At 54.0% G+C, this 17,496-nt stretch overlaps 1 protein-coding gene across 3 annotated transcripts in view; it reads right to left on the bottom strand.

The window, feature by feature from the left end:
• The window catches only part of MAB21L3 (mab-21 like 3), a 50,970-nt gene extending 46,475 nt beyond the window's left edge, over positions 1–4,495 (bottom strand). For all 3 annotated transcript variants that reach the window (XM_056560871.1, XM_056560873.1, XM_056560872.1), the window contains exon 1: positions 4,357–4,495. In XM_056560871.1, the coding sequence (XP_056416846.1) occupies positions 4,357–4,404 (48 nt within the window). In that variant the 5' untranslated portion in view covers positions 4,405–4,495. The remainder of the gene's footprint in view (positions 1–4,356) is intronic.
• Between the last annotated feature and the right edge of the window lie 13,001 nt (positions 4,496–17,496).

The following is a 17,496-nucleotide window of genomic DNA, read 5'->3' as shown; positions in this document are numbered from 1 at the left end:
TGGCTCTGCTATGCGTGGATGTGGGCAGTAGAGGGTAGTAGATGGCTCTGCTATGGATGGACGTGGGCAGTAGAGGGTAGTAGATGGCTCTGCTATGGATGGACATGGGCAGTAGAGGGTAGTAGATGGCTCTGCTATGGATGGACATGGGCAGTAGAGGGTAGTAGATGGCTCTGCTATGGGTGGATGTGGGCAGTAGAGGGTAGTAGATGGCTCTGCTATGGATGGACGTGGGCAGTAGAAGGTAGTAGATGGCTCTGCTATGGATGGACGTGGGCAGTAGAGGGTAGTAGATGGCTCTGCTATGGGTGGACGTGGGAAGTAGAGGGTGGTAAATGGCTCTGCTATGAGTGGAAGTGGGAAATAGTGGGTAGTGGATGGCTCTGCTATGGGTGGATGTGGGCAGTAGACGGTAGTAGATGGCTCTGCTATGAGTGGATGTGGGCAGTAGAGGGTAGTAGATGGCTCTGCTATGGGTGGATGTGGGCAGTAGAGGGTAGTAGATGGCTCTGCTATGGATGGATGTGGGCAGTAGAGGGTAGAAGATGGCTCTGCTATGAGTGGATGTGGGCAGTAGAGGGTAATAGATGGCTCTGCTATGGGTGGATGTGGGCAGTAGAGGGAAGTAGATGGCTCTGCTATGGGTGGACATGGGCAGTAGAGAGTAGTAGATGACTCTGCTATGGATGGACGTGGGCAGTAGAGGGCAGTTGATGGCTCTGCCATGGATGGACGTGAGCAGTAGAGGGTTGTAGATGGCTCTGCTATGGATGGACGTGGGCAGTAGATGGCACTTCTATGCATGGATGTGGGCAGTAGAGGGTAGTAGATGGCTCTGCCATGGATAGACGTGGGCAGTAGAGGGTTGTAGATGGCTCCTCTATGAGTGGCTGTGGGCAATAGATGGCCCTGCTATGAGTGGATGTGAGCAGTAGAGAGTAGATGGCGACTCTGCTATGAGTGGACGTGGGCAGGAGAGGGCTCTGCCATGGGTGGACGTGGGCAGTAGAGAGTAGTAGATGGCTCTGCTACGGATAGACGTGGGTAGTAGAGGTCAGTAGATGGCTCTGCTATGAGTGGACGTGGGGAGTAGACAGTAGAAGATGGCTCTGCTATGGATGGACATGGGTGGTAGAGGGTAGTAGATTCTCTGCTATGAGTGGACGTGGGCAGTAGAGGTCAGTAGATGGCTCTGCTATGAGTGGACGTGGGCAGTAGAGGGCAGTAGATGGCTCTGCTATGGGTGGATGTGGGCAGTAGAGGGTAGTAGATGGCTCTTCTTTGGATGGACATGGGCAGTAGAGGGTAGTAGATGGCTCTGCTATGAGTGGATGTTGGCAGTAGAGGGTAGTACATGGCTCTGCTATGAGTAGACGTGGGCAGTAGAGGGTAGTAGATGGCTCTGTTATGAGTAGACGTGGGCAGTAGAGGGTAGTAGATGGCTCTGCTATGAGTGGACGTGGGCAGTAGAGGTCAGTAGATGGCTCTGCTATGAGTGGACGTGGGCAGTAGAGGGAAGTAGATGGCTCTGCTATGAGTGGATGTGGGCAGTAGACGGTAGTAGATGGCTCTGTTATGGGTGGACATGGGCAGTAGAGGGTAGAAGATGGCTCTGCTATGGATGGACATGGGCATTAGAGGGTAGTAGATGGCTCTTCTATGAGTGGACTTGGGCAGTAGATGGCTCTGCTATGAATGGACGTGGACAGTAGAGGGTAGTAGATGGCTCTGCTATGGGTGGATGTGGGCAGTAGAGGGTAGTAGATGGCTCTGCTATGGGTGGATGTGGGCAGTAGAGAGTAGTAGATGGCTCTGCTATGAGTGGATGTGGGCAGTAGAGGGAAGTAGATGGCTCTGCTATGGATGGACGTGGGCAGTAGAGGGTAGTAGATGGCTCTGCTATGGATGGACGTGGGCAATAGAGGGTAGAAGATAGCCATGCTAACGATGGACGTGGGCAGTAGAGGGTAGAAGATGGCTCTGCTATGGATGGACGTGGGCAGTAGAGGGTAGAAAATGGCTCTGCTATGAGTGGACGTGAGCAGTAGAGGATAGTAGATGGCTCTGCTATGGACGGACGTGGGCAGGAGAGAGTAGAAGATGGCTCTGCTATGGGTGGACGTGGGCAGTAGAGGGTGGTAGATGGCTGCTATGGATGGATGTGGGCAGTAGAGGTAGAAGATGGCTCTGCGTGTACGTAGGCAGTAGAGGGAAGTAGATGGTTCTGCTATGGGTGGACGTGGGCAGTACAGGGTAGTAGATGACTCTGCTATGGATGGACGTGGGCAGTAGATGGCTCTGCTATGGGTGGATGATGGCAGTAGAGGGTAGTAGATGGCTCTGCTATGGGTGGACATGGGCAGAAGAGGGTAGTAGATGGCTCTGATATGAATGGACGTGGGCAGTAGAGGGTAGTAGATGGCTCTGCTATATGTGGACGTGGGTAGTAGAGGGCAGTAGATGGTTCTGCTATGGGTGGATGATGGCAGTAGAGGGTAGTAGATGGCTCTGCTATGGGTGGACATGGGCAGAAGAGGGTAGTAGATGGCTCTGATATGAATGGACGTGGGCAGTAGAGGGTAGTAGATGGCTCTGCTATATGTGGACGTGGGTAGTAGAGGGCAGTAGATGGTTCTGCTATGGGTGGACGTGGGCAGTAGAGGGTAGTAGAAGGCTCTGCAATGGGTGGACGTGGGTAGTAGAGGGCAGTAGATGGCTCTGCTATGTGTGGACGTGGGCAATCGAGGGTAGTAGATGGCTCTGCTATGGGTGGACGTGGGCAGAAGAGGGTAGTAGATGGCTCTGCTATGGATGGACATGGGCAGAAGAGGGTAGTACATGGCTCTGCTATGAGTGGACATGGGCAGTAGAGGGTAGTAGATGGCTCTGCTATGGGTGGACATGGGCAGAACAGGGTAGTAGATGGCTCTGCTATGAATGGACGTGGGCAGTAGAGGGTAGTAGATGGCTCTGCTATGAGTGGACGTGGGCAGTAGATGGCTCTGCTATGGGTGGATGTGGGCAGTAGAGGGAAGTAGATGGCTCTGCTATGAGTGGACGTGGGCAGAGGAGGGAAGTAGATGGCTCTTCTATGGGTGGACGATGGCAGTAGAGGGTAGTAGATGGCTCTGCTATGAATGGACGTGGGCAGTAGAGGGTAGTAGATGGCTCTGCTATGGGTGGACGTGGGCAGTAGAGGGTAGTAGATGGCTCTGCTATGAGTGGACGTGGGCAGTAGAGGGTAGTAGATGGCTCTGCTATGAATGGACGTGGGCAGTAGAGGGCTCTACTATGAGTGGACGTGGGCAGTAGAGGGTAGTAGATGGCTCTTCTATGGGTGGACGATGGCAGTAGAGGGTAGTAGATGGCTCTGCTATGAATGGACGTGGGCAGTAGAGGGTAGTAGATGGCTCTGCTATGAATGGACGTGGGCAGTAGAGGGTAGTAGATGGCTCTGCTATGGATGGACGTGGGCAGTAGAGGGTAGAAGATGGCTCTGCTATGAATGGACATGGGCAGTAGAGGGCAGTAGATGGCTCTGCTATGAGTGGACGTGGGCAGTATAGGGTAGTAGATTGCTCTGCTATGAATGAACGTGGGCAGTAGAGGGAAGTAGATGGCTCTGCTATGAGTGGACGTGGGCAGTAGAGGGTAGTAGATGGCTCTGCTATGAATGAACGTGGGCAGTAGAGGGAAGTAGATGGCTCTTCTATGGGTGGATGTGGGCAGTAGAGGGTAGTAGATGGCTCTGCTATGAGTGGACGTGGGCAGTAGAGGGTAGTAGATGGCTCTGCAATGGATGGACATGGGCAGTAGGGGGCAGTAGATAGCTATGTCCCCAGCATTAGCCCAGGGGCTGTAGGTCACTCATGTTTCGTTTTGGATCAGTGATGGGTGATAAATGAGTCGTGAAGGTCAGAGCACGATGAAGACTTGGCAGATAGAGCGGAAAGAATGGGGGGGGGAGATCAATAATGAGTGGAGAGGGGGAGGGATGGTGGCAGAAGATAGATCAGTGATGGATGAAGGATGGGGCAGCAGATAGATCAGTGATGGATGAAGGATGGGGCAGCAGATAGATCAGTGATGGATGAAGGATGGGGCAGCAGATAGATCAGTGATGGATGAAGGATGGGGCAGCAGATAGATCAGTGATGGATGAAGGATGGGGCAGCAGGTAGATCAGTGATGGAGGAAGGATGGGGGGGGGGGGGGGCGCACATAAATGACCACCAAGGTATAAAACAGGTTTCCCCGCTTAACAGTCAATGGGGGTCATAGAGTGCTGCCTCCCACTGATGGTGATGCCACCAGCTGCAGGACACATATACAAATTTATACACATAAGGATTATACCGTATTGATGAGAAGGTTGTGCAGCTCTTCATCCGTGATCCCCTTCATCTCAGCCTCAGCGCGGTGTACACAACAGTGACTGCAAACTCATGATGTCCCGAGTGAGGATAGAACCGCTCTGCAGTGTCCCGGGTGAGGATAGAACCGCTCTGCAGTGTCCCGGGTGAGGATATAACCGCTCTGCAGTGTCCCGGGTGAGGATTTAACCGCTCTGCAGTGTCCCGGGTGAGGATAGAACCGCTCTGCAGTGTCCCGGGTGAGGATAGAACCGCTCTGCAGTCTCCCGGGTGAGGATAGAACCGCTCTGCAGTGGCCCGGGTGAGGATAGAACCGCTCTGCAGTGTCCTGGGGTAGGATAGAACCGCTCTGCAGTGTCCTGGGTGAGGATATAACCGCTCTGCAGTGTCCCGGGTGAGGATAGAACCGCTCTGCAGTGTCCCGGGTGAGGATAGAACCGCTCTGCAGTGTCCCGGGTGAGGATAGAACCGCTCTGCAGTGTCCCGGGTGAGGATAGAACCGCTCTGCAGTGTCCTGGGGTAGGATAGAACCGCTCTGCAGTGTCCCGGGTGAGGATAGAACCGCTCTGCAGTGTCCTGGGGTAGGATAGAACCGCTCTGCAGTGTCCTGGGTGAGGATATAATCGCTCTGCTGTGTCCTGGGTGAGGATAGAACCGCTCTGCTGTGTCCTGGGTGAGGATATAACCGCTCTGCTGTGTCCTGGGTGAGGATATAACCGCTCTGCTGTGTCCTGGGTGAGGATATAACCGCTCTGCTGTGTCCCGGGTGCACACAATCGATGTCACAGAGGCCGCCCCTCCCTAATGTTCCGGTTTGTTGACTCTGCGTCGCCCTTCATCTTGTCTTTACTGTAAACACCGAACAAACCGATTGTTTTATCTGCCCCCCCCCCCCCCCACTTTGTGCAGGAACAATAACTAATGATTTATGTCGTTCCTGCTCTGATTCTTGTACTATATAGCCAGTGGCCCTGATTAAGTGAGTGGTCAGTAGTGGTCTGTGGTCCTGGTTAGGTGAGTGGTCAGTAGTGGTCTGTGGCCCTGATTAAGTGAGTGGTCAGTAGTGGTCTGTGGTCCTGGTTAGGTGAGTGGTCAGTAGTGGTCTGTGGTCCTGGTTAGGTGAGTGGTCAGTAGTGGTCTGTGGCCCTGATTAAGTGAGTGGTCAGTAGTGGTCTGTGGTCCTGGTTAAGTGAGTGGTCAGTAGTGGTTTGTGGTCCTGGTTAGGTGAGTGGTCAGTAGTGGTCTGTGGCCCTGGTTAGGTGAGTGGTCAGTAGTGGTCTGTGGCCCTGGTTAGGTGAGTGGTCAGTAGTGGTCTGTGGTCCTGGTTTGGTGAGTGGTCAGTAGTGGTCTGTGGTCCTGGTTAGGTGAGTGGTCAGTAGTGGTCTGTGGCCCTGATTAAGTGAGTGGTCAGTAGTGGTCTGTGGTCCTGGTTAGGTGAGTGGTCAGTAGTGGTCTGTGGTCCTGGTTAGGTGAGTGGTCAGTAGTGGTCTGTGGCCCTGATTAAGTGAGTGGTCAGTAGTGGTCTGTGGTCCTGGTTAAGTGAGTGGTCAGTAGTGGTTTGTGGTCCTGGTTAGGTGAGTGGTCAGTAGTGGTCTGTGGCCCTGGTTAGGTGAGTGGTCAGTAGTGGTCTGTGGCCCTGGTTAGGTGAGTGGTCAGTAGTGGTCTGTGGTCCTGGTTTGGTGAGTGGTCAGTAGTGGTCTGTGGTCCTGGTTAGGTGAGTGGTCAGTAGTGGTCTGTGGCCCTGATTAAGTGAGTGGTCAGTAGTGGTCTGTGGTCCTGGTTAAGTGAGTGGTCAGTAGTGGTTTGTGGTCCTGGTTAGGTGAGTGGTCAGTAGTGGTCTGTGGTCCTGGTTAAGTGAGTGGTCAGTAGTGGTCTGTGGTCCTGGTTAAGTGAGTGGTCAGTAGTGGTTTGTGGCCCTGGTTAGGTGAGTGGTCAGTAGTGGTCTGTGGCCCTGGTTAGGTGAGTGGTCAGTAGTGGTCTGTGGTCCTGGTTTGGTGAGTGGTCAGTAGTGGTCTGTGGTCCTGGTTAGGTGAGTGGTCAGTAGTGGTCTGTGGCCCTGGTTAGGTGAGTGGTCAGTAGTGGTTTGTGGTCCTGGTTAGGTGAATGGTCAGTAGTGGTTTGTGGTCCTGGTTAGGTGAGTGGTCAGTATTGGTCTGTGGCCCTGGTTAGGTGAGTGGTCAGTAGTGGCCAGTGGCCCTGATTAAGTGAGTGGTCAGTAGTGGTCTGTGGTCCTGGTTAAGTGAGTGGTCAGTAGTGGTTTGTGGTCCTGGTTAGGTGAGTGGTCAGTAGTGGTCTGTGGCCCTGGTTAGGTGAGTAGTCAGTATTGGTCTGTGGTCCTGGTTAGGTGAGTGGTCAGTAGTGGTCTGTGGTCCTGGTTAGGTGAATGGTCAGTAGTGGTCTGTGCTCCTGGTTAGGTGAGTGGTCAGTAGTGGTCTGTGGCCCTGGTTAGGTGAGTGGTCAGTAGTGGTCTGTGGTCCTGGTTAGGTGAGTGGTCAGTAGTGGTCTGTGGTCCTGGTTAGGTGAGTGGTCAGTAGTGGTCTGTGGTCCTGGTTAGGTGAGTGGTCAGTAGTGGTCTGTGGTCCTGGTTAGGTGAGTGGTCAGTAGGGGTCTGTGGTCCTGGTTAGGTGAGTGGTCAGTAGTGGTCTGTGGCCCTGATTAAGTGAGTGGTCAGTAGTGGTCTGTGGTCCTGGTTAAGTGAGTGGTCAGTAGTGGTTTGTGGTCCTGGTTAGGTGAGTGGTCAGTAGTGGTCTGTGGTCCTGCTTAGGTGAGTGGTCAGTAGTGGTCTGTGGTCCTGCTTAGGTGAGTGGTCAGTAGTGGTCTGTGGTCCTGGTTAGGTGAGTAGTGGTCTGTGGCCCTGGTTAGGTGAGTGGTCAGTATTGGTGTGTGGCCCTGGTTAGGTGAGTGGTCAGTAGTGGTCTGTGGTCCTGGTTAGGTGAGTGATCAGTAGTGGTCTGTGGCCCTAGTTAGGTGAGTGGTCAGTAGTGGCCAGTGGCCCTGATTCAGTGAGTGGTCAGTAGGGGTCTGTGGTCCTGGTTAGGTGAGTGGTCAGTAGTCCTGGTTAGGTGAGTGGTCAGTAGGGGGTCTGTGGCCCTGGTTAGGTGAATGGTCAGTAGTGGTCTGTGGTCCTGGTTAGGTGAGTGGTCAGTAGTGGTCTGTGGTCCTGGTTAGGTGTGTGGTCAGTAGTGGTCTGTGGTCCTAGTTAGGTGAGTAGTGGTCTGTGGCCCTGGTTAGGTGAGTGGTCAGTATTGGTCTGTGGTCCTGGTTAAGTGAGTGGTCAGTAGTGGTCTGTGGCCCTGGTTAGGTGAGTGGTCAGTAGTGGTCTGTGGCCCTGGTTAGGTGAGTAGTCAGTAGTGGTCTGTGGCCCTGGTTAGGTGAGTAGTCAGTATTGGTCTGTGGTCCTGGTTAGGTGAGTGGTCAGTATTGGTCTGTGGTCCTGGTTAGGTGAGTGGTCAGTAGTGGTCTGTGGCCCTGGTTAGGTGAGTGGTCGGTAGTGGTCTGTGGCCCTGGTTAGGTGAGTGGTCAGTAGTGGTCTGTGGTCCTGGTTAGGTGAGTGGTCAGTAGTGGTCTGTGCTCCTGGTTAGGTGAGTGGTCAGTAGTGGTCTGTGGCCCTGGTTAGGTGAGTGGTCAGTAGTGGTCTGTGGCCCTGGTTAGGTGAGTGGTCAGTATTGGTCTGTGGCCCTGGTTAGGTGAGTGGTCAGTAGTGGTCTGTGGTCCTGGTTAGGTGAGTGGTCAGTAGTGGTCTGTGCTCCTGGTTAGGTGAGTGGTCAGTAGTGGTCTGTGCTCCTGGTTAGGTGAGTGGTCAGTAGTGGTCTGTGGTCCTGGTTAGGTGAGTGGTCAGTAGTGGTCTGTGGTCCTGGTTAGGTGAGTGGTCAGTAGTGGTCTGTGGTCCTGGTTAGGTGAGTGGTCAGTAGTGGTCTGTGGTCCTGGTTAGGTGAGTGGTCAGTAGTGGTCTGTGGTCCTGGTTAGGTGAGTGGTCAGTAGTGGTCTGTGGTCCTGGTTAGGTGAGTGGTCAGTAGTGGTCTGTGGCCCTGGTTAGGTGAGTAGTCAGTAGTGGTCTGTGGCCCTGGTTAGGTGAGTAGTCAGTATTGGTCTGTGGTCCTGGTTAGGTGAGTGGTCAGTATTGGTCTGTGGTCCTGGTTAGGTGAGTGGTCAGTAGTGGTCTGTGGCCCTGGTTAGGTGAGTGGTCAGTAGTGGTCTGTGGCCCTGGTTAGGTGAGTAGTCAGTAGTGGTCTGTGGCCCTGGTTAGGTGAGTAGTCAGTATTGGTCTGTGGTCCTGGTTAGGTGAGTGGTCAGTATTGGTCTGTGGTCCTGGTTAGGTGAGTGGTCAGTAGTGGTCTGTGGCCCTGGTTAGGTGAGTGGTCAGTAGTGGTCTGTGGCCCTGGTTAGGTGAGTGGTCAGTAGTGGTCTGTGGTCCTGGTTAGGTGAGTGGTCAGTAGTGGTCTGTGCTCCTGGTTAGGTGAGTGGTCAGTAGTGGTCTGTGGCCCTGGTTAGGTGAGTGGTCAGTAGTGGTCTGTGGCCCTGGTTAGGTGAGTGGTCAGTATTGGTCTGTGGCCCTGGTTAGGTGAGTGGTCAGTAGTGGTCTGTGGTCCTGGTTAGGTGAGTGGTCAGTAGTGGTCTGTGCTCCTGGTTAGGTGAGTGGTCAGTAGTGGTCTGTGCTCCTGGTTAGGTGAGTGGTCAGTAGTGGTCTGTGGTCCTGGTTAGGTGAGTGGTCAGTAGTGGTCTGTGGTCCTGGTTAGGTGAGTGGTCAGTAGTGGTCTGTGGTCCTGGTTAGGTGAGTGGTCAGTAGTGGTCTGTGGTCCTGGTTAGGTGAGTGGTCAGTAGTGGTCTGTGGTCCTGGTTAGGTGAGTGGTCAGTAGTGGTCTGTGGTCCTGGTTAGGTGAGTGGTCAGTAGTGGTCTGTGGCCCTGGTTAGGTGAGTGGTCAGTAGTGGTCTGTGGCCCTGGTTAGGTGAGTGGTCAGTAGTGGTCTGTGGTCCTGCTTAGGTGAGTGGTCAGTAGTGGTCTGTGGTCCTGCTTAGGTGAGTGGTCAGTAGTGGTCTGTGGTCCTGGTTAGGTGAGTAGTGGTCTGTGGCCCTGGTTAGGTGAGTGGTCAGTATTGGTGTGTGGCCATGGTTAGGTGAGTGGTCAGTAGTGGTCTGTGGTCCTGGTTAGGTGAGTGATCAGTAGTGGTCTGTGGCCCTATTTAGGTGAGTGGTCAGTAGTGGCCAGTGGCCCTGATTCAGTGAGTGGTCAGTAGGGGTCTGTGGTCCTGGTTAGGTGAGTGGTCAGTAGTCCTGGTTAGGTGAGTGGTCAGTAGGGGGTCTGTGGCCCTGGTTAGGTGAATGGTCAGTAGTGGTCTGTGGTCCTGGTTAGGTGAGTGGTCAGTAGTGGTCTGTGGTCCTGGTTAGGTGAGTAGTGGTCTGTGGCCCTGGTTAGGTGAGTGGTCAGTATTGGTCTGTGGCCCTGGTTAGGTGAGTGGTCAGTAGTGGTCTGTGGTCCTGGTTAGGCGAGTGGTCAGTAGTGGTCTGTGGCCCTAGTTAGGTGAGTGGTCAGTAGTGGCCAGTGGCCCTGATTAAGTGAGTGGTCAGTAGGGGTCTGTGGTCCTGGTTAGGTGAGTGGTCAGTAGTGGTCTGTGGTCCTGGTTAGGTGAGTGGTCAGTAGGGGGTCTGTGGCCCTGGTTAGGTGAATGGTCAGTAGTGGTCTGTGGTCCTGGTTAGGTGAGTGGTCAGTAGTGGTCTGTGGTCCTGGTTAGGTGTGTGGTCAGTAGTGGTCTGTGGTCCTAGTTAGGTGAGTAGTGGTCTGTGGCCCTGGTTAGGTGAGTGGTCAGTATTGGTCTGTGGCCCTGGTTAGGTGAGTGGTCAGTAGTGGTCTGTGGTCCTGGTTAGGTGAGTGGTCAGTAGTGGTCTGTGGCCCTAGTTAGGTGAGTGGTCAGTAGTGGTCTGTGGTCCTGGTTAGGTGAGTGGTCAGTAGTGGTCTGTGGTCCTGGTTTGGTGAGTGGTCAATAGTGGTCAGTGGTCCTGGTTAGGTGACAGGTCAGTAGTGGTCTGTGGCCCTGGTTTGGTGAGTGGCCAGTAGTGGTCTGTGGTCCTGGTTTGGTGAGTGGTCAGTAGTGGTCAGTGGTCCTGGTTAGGTGACAGGTCAGTAGTGGTCTGTGGTCCTGGTTAGATGAGTGGTCAGTAGTGGTCTGTGGCCCTGGTTAGGTGAGTGGTCAGTAGTGGTCTGTGGTCCTGGTTAGGTGAGTGGTCAGTAGTGGTCTGTGGTCCTGGTTAGGTGAGTGGTCAGTAGTGGTCTGTGGTCCTGGTTAGGTGAGTGGTCAGTAGTGGTCTGTGGTCCTGGTTGAGTGGTCAGTAGTGGTCTGTGGTCCTGGTTAGGTGAGTGGTCAGTAGTGGTCTGTGGTCCTGGTTTAGTGAGTGGTCAGTAGTGGTCTGTGGTCCTGGTTAGATGAGTGGTCAGTAGTGGTCTGTGGCCCTGGTTTGGTGAGTGGTCAGTAGTGGTCTGTGGCCCTGGTTTGGTGAGTGGTCAGTAGTGGTCTGTGGCCCTGGTTAGGTGAGTGGTCAGTAGTGGTCTGTGGTCCTGGTTAGGTGAGTGGTCAGTAGTGGTCTGTGGCCCTGGTTAGCTGACTGGTCAGTAGTGGTCTGTGGTCCTGGTTTAGTGAGTGGTCAGTAGTGGTCTGTGGTCCTGGTTAGCTGACTGGTCAGTAGTGGTCTGTGGTCTTGGTTTGGTGAGTGGTCAGTAGTGGTCAGTGGTCCTGGTTAGGTGAGTGGTCAGGAGTGTTCAGTGTTCCTGGTTAGGTGAGTGGTCAGTAGTGTTCAGTGTTCCTGGTTAGGTGAGTGGTCAGTAGTGTTCAGTGGTCCTGGTTAGGTGAGTGGCCAGTAGTGGTCTGTGGTCCTGGTTAGGTGAGTGGTCAGTAGTGGTCTGTGGTCCTGGTTAGGTGAGTGGTCAGTAGTGGTCTGTGGTCCTGGTTAGGTGAGTGGTCAGTAGTGGTCTGTGGTCCTGGTTAGGTGAGTGGTCAGTAGTGTTCTGTGGTCCTGGTTAGGTGAGTGGTCAGTAGTGGTCTGTGGTCCTGGTTAGCTGACTGGTCAGTAGTGGTCTGTGGTCCTGGTTTGGTGAGTGGTCAGTAGTGGTCAGTGGTCCTGGTTAGGTGAGTGGTCAGTAGTGTTCAGTGGTCCTGGTTAGGTGAGTGGTCAGTAGTGTTCAGTGGTCCTGGTTAGGTGAGTGGTCAGTAGTGGTCTGTGGTCCTGGTTAGGTGAGTGGTCAGTAGTGGTCTGTGGTCCTGGTTAGGTGAGTGGTCAGTAGTGGTCTGTGGTCCTGGTTAGGTGAGTGGTCAGTAGTGGTCTGTGGTCCTGGTTAGGTGAGTGGTCAGTAGTGGTCTGTGGTCCTGGTTAGCTGACTGGTCAGTAGTGGTCTGTGGTCCTGGTTAGCTGACTGGTCAGTAGTGGTCTGTGGTCCTGGTTAGGTGAGTGGTCAGTAGTGGTCTGTGGTCCTGGTTAGCTGACTGGTCAGTAGTGGTCTGTGGTCCTGGTTAGGTGAGTGGTCAGTAGTGGTCTGTGGTCCTGGTTAGCTGACTGGTCAGTATTGGTCTGTGGCCCTGGTTAGGTGAGTGGTCAGTAGTGGTCTGTGGTCCTGGTTAGGTGAGTGGTCAGTAGTGTTCTGTGGTCCTGGTTAGGTGAGTGGTCAGTAGTGGACTGTGGTCCTGGTTAGCTGACTGGTCAGTAGTGGTCTGTGGTCCTGGTTAGGTGAGTGGTCAGTAGTGGTCTGTGGTCCTGGTTAGCTGACTGGTCAGTAGTGGTCTGTGGTCCTGGTTAGGTGAGTGGTCAGTAGTGGTCAGTGGTCCTGGTTAGGTGAGTGGTCAGTAGTGTTCAGTGGTCCTGGTTAGGTGAGTGGTCAGTAGTGGTCTGTGATCCTGGTTAGGTGAGTGGTCAGTAGTGGTCTGTGGTCCTGGTTAGGTGAGTGGTCAGTAGTGGTCTGTGGTCCTGGTTAGGTGAGTGGTCAGTAGTGGTCTGTGGCCCTGGTTAGGTGAGTGGTCAGTAGTGTTCAGTGGTCCTGGTTAGGTGAGTGGTCAGTAGTGTTCAGTGGTCCTGGTTAGGTGAGTGGTCAGTAGTGGTCTGTGGTCCTGGTTAGCTGACTGGTCAGTAGTGGTCTGTGGTCCTGGTTAGGTGAGTGGTCAGTAGTGGTCTGTGGTCCTGGTTAGGTGAGTGGTCAGTAGTGTTCAGTGGTCCTGGTTAGGTGAGTGGTCAGTAGTGTTCAGTGGTCCTGGTTAGGTGAGTGGTCAGTAGTGGTCTGTGATCCTGGTTAGGTGAGTGGTCAGTAGTGGTCTGTGGTCCTGGTTAGGTGAGTGGTCAGTAGTGGTCTGTGGTCCTGGTTAGGTGAGTGGTCAGTAGTGGTCTGTAGCCCTGGTTAGGTGAGTGGTCAGTAGTGGTCTGTGGTCCTGGTTAGGTGAGTGGTCAGTAGTGGTCTGTGCTCCTGGTTTGGTGAGTGGTCAGTAGTGGTCTGTGGCCCTGGTTAGGTGAGTGGTCAGTAGTGGTCTGTGGCCCTGGTTAGGTGAGTGGTCAGTATTGGTCTGTGGCCCTGGTTAGGTGAGTGGTCAGTAGTGGTCTGTGGTCCTGGTTAGGTGAGTGGTCAGTAGTGGTCTGTGGTCCTGGTTAGGTGAGTGGTCAGTAGTGGTCTGTGGTCCTGGTTAGGTGAGTGGTCAGTAGTGTTCTGTGGTCCTGGTTAGGTGAGTGGTCAGTAGTGGTCTGTGGTCCTGGTTAGCTGACTGGTCAGTAGTGGTCTGTGGTCCTGGTTTGGTGAGTGGTCAGTAGTGGTCAGTGGTCCTGGTTAGGTGAGTGGTCAGTAGTGTTCAGTGGTCCTGGTTAGGTGAGTGGTCAGTAGTGTTCAGTGGTCCTGGTTAGGTGAGTGGTCAGTAGTGGTCTGTGGTCCTGGTTAGGTGAGTGGTCAGTAGTGGTCTGTGGTCCTGGTTAGGTGAGTGGTCAGTAGTGGTCTGTGGTCCTGGTTAGGTGAGTGGTCAGTAGTGGTCTGTGGTCCTGGTTAGGTGAGTGGTCAGTAGTGGTCTGTGGTCCTGGTTAGCTGACTGGTCAGTAGTGGTCTGTGGTCCTGGTTAGCTGACTGGTCAGTAGTGGTCTGTGGTCCTGGTTAGGTGAGTGGTCAGTAGTGGTCTGTGGTCCTGGTTAGCTGACTGGTCAGTAGTGGTCTGTGGTCCTGGTTAGGTGAGTGGTCAGTAGTGGTCTGTGGTCCTGGTTAGCTGACTGGTCAGTATTGGTCTGTGGCCCTGGTTAGGTGAGTGGTCAGTAGTGGTCTGTGGTCCTGGTTAGGTGAGTGGTCAGTAGTGTTCTGTGGTCCTGGTTAGGTGAGTGGTCAGTAGTGGACTGTGGTCCTGGTTAGCTGACTGGTCAGTAGTGGTCTGTGGTCCTGGTTAGGTGAGTGGTCAGTAGTGGTCTGTGGTCCTGGTTAGCTGACTGGTCAGTAGTGGTCTGTGGTCCTGGTTAGGTGAGTGGTCAGTAGTGGTCAGTGGTCCTGGTTAGGTGAGTGGTCAGTAGTGTTCAGTGGTCCTGGTTAGGTGAGTGGTCAGTAGTGGTCTGTGATCCTGGTTAGGTGAGTGGTCAGTAGTGGTCTGTGGTCCTGGTTAGGTGAGTGGTCAGTAGTGGTCTGTGGTCCTGGTTAGGTGAGTGGTCAGTAGTGGTCTGTGGCCCTGGTTAGGTGAGTGGTCAGTAGTGTTCAGTGGTCCTGGTTAGGTGAGTGGTCAGTAGTGTTCAGTGGTCCTGGTTAGGTGAGTGGTCAGTAGTGGTCTGTGGTCCTGGTTAGCTGACTGGTCAGTAGTGGTCTGTGGTCCTGGTTAGGTGAGTGGTCAGTAGTGGTCTGTGGTCCTGGTTAGGTGAGTGGTCAGTAGTGTTCAGTGGTCCTGGTTAGGTGAGTGGTCAGTAGTGTTCAGTGGTCCTGGTTAGGTGAGTGGTCAGTAGTGGTCTGTGATCCTGGTTAGGTGAGTGGTCAGTAGTGGTCTGTGGTCCTGGTTAGGTGAGTGGTCAGTAGTGGTCTGTGGTCCTGGTTAGGTGAGTGGTCAGTAGTGGTCTGTAGCCCTGGTTAGGTGAGTGGTCAGTAGTGGTCTGTGGTCCTGGTTAGGTGAGTGGTCAGTAGTGGTCTGTGCTCCTGGTTTGGTGAGTGGTCAGTAGTGGTCTGTGGCCCTGGTTAGGTGAGTGGTCAGTAGTGGTCTGTGGCCCTGGTTAGGTGAGTGGTCAGTATTGGTCTGTGGCCCTGGTTAGGTGAGTGGTCAGTAGTGGTCTGTGGTCCTGGTTAGGTGAGTGGTCAGTAGTGGTCTGTGCTCCTGGTTAGGTGAGTGGTCAGTAGTGGTCTGTGCTCCTGGTTAGGTGAGTGGTCAGTAGTGGTCTGTGGTCCTGGTTAGGTGAGTGGTCAGTAGTGGTCTGTGGTCCTGGTTAGGTGAGTGGTCAGTAGTGGTCTGTGGTCCTGGTTAGGTGAGTGGTCAGTAGTGGTCTGTGGTCCTGGTTAGGTGAGTGGTCAGTAGTGGTCTGTGGTCCTGGTTAGGTGAGTGGTCAGTAGTGGTCTGTGGTCCTGGTTAGGTGAGTGGTCAGTAGTGGTCTGTGGCCCTGGTTAGGTGAGTGGTCAGTAGTGGTCTGTGGCCCTGGTTAGGTGAGTGGTCAGTAGTGGTCTGTGGCCCTGGTTAGGTGAGTGGTCAGTAGTGGTCTGTGGTCCTGCTTAGGTGAGTGGTCAGTAGTGGTCTGTGGTCCTGCTTAGGTGAGTGGTCAGTAGTGGTCTGTGGTCCTGGTTAGGTGAGTAGTGGTCTGTGGCCCTGGTTAGGTGAGTGGTCAGTATTGGTGTGTGGCCATGGTTAGGTGAGTGGTCAGTAGTGGTCTGTGGTCCTGGTTAGGTGAGTGATCAGTAGTGGTCTGTGGCCCTATTTAGGTGAGTGGTCAGTAGTGGCCAGTGGCCCTGATTCAGTGAGTGGTCAGTAGGGGTCTGTGGTCCTGGTTAGGTGAGTGGTCAGTAGTCCTGGTTAGGTGAGTGGTCAGTAGGGGGTCTGTGGCCCTGGTTAGGTGAATGGTCAGTAGTGGTCTGTGGTCCTGGTTAGGTGAGTGGTCAGTAGTGGTCTGTGGTCCTGGTTAGGTGAGTAGTGGTCTGTGGCCCTGGTTAGGTGAGTGGTCAGTATTGGTCTGTGGCCCTGGTTAGGTGAGTGGTCAGTAGTGGTCTGTGGTCCTGGTTAGGCGAGTGGTCAGTAGTGGTCTGTGGCCCTAGTTAGGTGAGTGGTCAGTAGTGGCCAGTGGCCCTGATTAAGTGAGTGGTCAGTAGGGGTCTGTGGTCCTGGTTAGGTGAGTGGTCAGTAGTGGTCTGTGGTCCTGGTTAGGTGAGTGGTCAGTAGGGGGTCTGTGGCCCTGGTTAGGTGAATGGTCAGTAGTGGTCTGTGGTCCTGGTTAGGTGAGTGGTCAGTAGTGGTCTGTGGTCCTGGTTAGGTGTGTGGTCAGTAGTGGTCTGTGGTCCTAGTTAGGTGAGTAGTGGTCTGTGGCCCTGGTTAGGTGAGTGGTCAGTATTGGTCTGTGGCCCTGGTTAGGTGAGTGGTCAGTAGTGGTCTGTGGTCCTGGTTAGGTGAGTGGTCAGTAGTGGTCTGTGGCCCTAGTTAGGTGAGTGGTCAGTAGTGGTCTGTGGTCCTGGTTAGGTGAGTGGTCAGTAGTGGTCTGTGGTCCTGGTTTGGTGAGTGGTCAATAGTGGTCAGTGGTCCTGGTTAGGTGACAGGTCAGTAGTGGTCTGTGGCCCTGGTTTGGTGAGTGGCCAGTAGTGGTCTGTGGTCCTGGTTTGGTGAGTGGTCAGTAGTGGTCAGTGGTCCTGGTTAGGTGACAGGTCAGTAGTGGTCTGTGGTCCTGGTTAGATGAGTGGTCAGTAGTGGTCTGTGGCCCTGGTTAGGTGAGTGGTCAGTAGTGGTCTGTGGTCCTGGTTAGGTGAGTGGTCAGTAGTGGTCTGTGGTCCTGGTTAGGTGAGTGGTCAGTAGTGGTCTGTGGTCCTGGTTAGGTGAGTGGTCAGTAGTGGTCTGTGGTCCTGGTTGAGTGGTCAGTAGTGGTCTGTGGTCCTGGTTAGGTGAGTGGTCAGTAGTGGTCTGTGGTCCTGGTTTAGTGAGTGGTCAGTAGTGGTCTGTGGTCCTGGTTAGATGAGTGGTCAGTAGTGGTCTGTGGCCCTGGTTTGGTGAGTGGTCAGTAGTGGTCTGTGGCCCTGGTTTGGTGAGTGGTCAGTAGTGGTCTGTGGCCCTGGTTAGGTGAGTGGTCAGTAGTGGTCTGTGGTCCTGGTTAGGTGAGTGGTCAGTAGTGGTCTGTGGCCCTGGTTAGCTGACTGGTCAGTAGTGGTCTGTGGTCCTGGTTTAGTGAGTGGTCAGTAGTGGTCTGTGGTCCTGGTTAGCTGACTGGTCAGTAGTGGTCTGTGGTCTTGGTTTGGTGAGTGGTCAGTAGTGGTCAGTGGTCCTGGTTAGGTGAGTGGTCAGGAGTGTTCAGTGTTCCTGGTTAGGTGAGTGGTCAGTAGTGTTCAGTGTTCCTGGTTAGGTGAGTGGTCAGTAGTGTTCAGTGGTCCTGGTTAGGTGAGTGGCCAGTAGTGGTCTGTGGTCCTGGTTAGGTGAGTGGTCAGTAGTGGTCTGTGGTCCTGGTTAGGTGAGTGGTCAGTAGTGGTCTGTGGTCCTGGTTAGGTGAGTGGTCAGTAGTGGTCTGTGGTCCTGGTTAGGTGAGTGGTCAGTAGTGTTCTGTGGTCCTGGTTAGGTGAGTGGTCAGTAGTGGTCTGTGGTCCTGGTTAGCTGACTGGTCAGTAGTGGTCTGTGGTCCTGGTTTGGTGAGTGGTCAGTAGTGGTCAGTGGTCCTGGTTAGGTGAGTGGTCAGTAGTGTTCAGTGGTCCTGGTTAGGTGAGTGGTCAGTAGTGTTCAGTGGTCCTGGTTAGGTGAGTGGTCAGTAGTGGTCTGTGGTCCTGGTTAGGTGAGTGGTCAGTAGTGGTCTGTGGTCCTGGTTAGGTGAGTGGTCAGTAGTGGTCTGTGGTCCTGGTTAGGTGAGTGGTCAGTAGTGGTCTGTGGTCCTGGTTAGGTGAGTGGTCAGTAGTGGTCTGTGGTCCTGGTTAGCTGACTGGTCAGTAGTGGTCTGTGGTCCTGGTTAGCTGACTGGTCAGTAGTGG

This window comes from Hyla sarda, chromosome 2 (assembly GCF_029499605.1).
Source record: "Hyla sarda isolate aHylSar1 chromosome 2, aHylSar1.hap1, whole genome shotgun sequence".
Lineage (NCBI taxonomy): Eukaryota > Metazoa > Chordata > Amphibia > Anura > Hylidae > Hyla > Hyla sarda.
The sequence above is the reverse complement of the archived record's forward strand: the minus strand, read 5'-3'. Positions and strand labels throughout refer to the sequence as shown.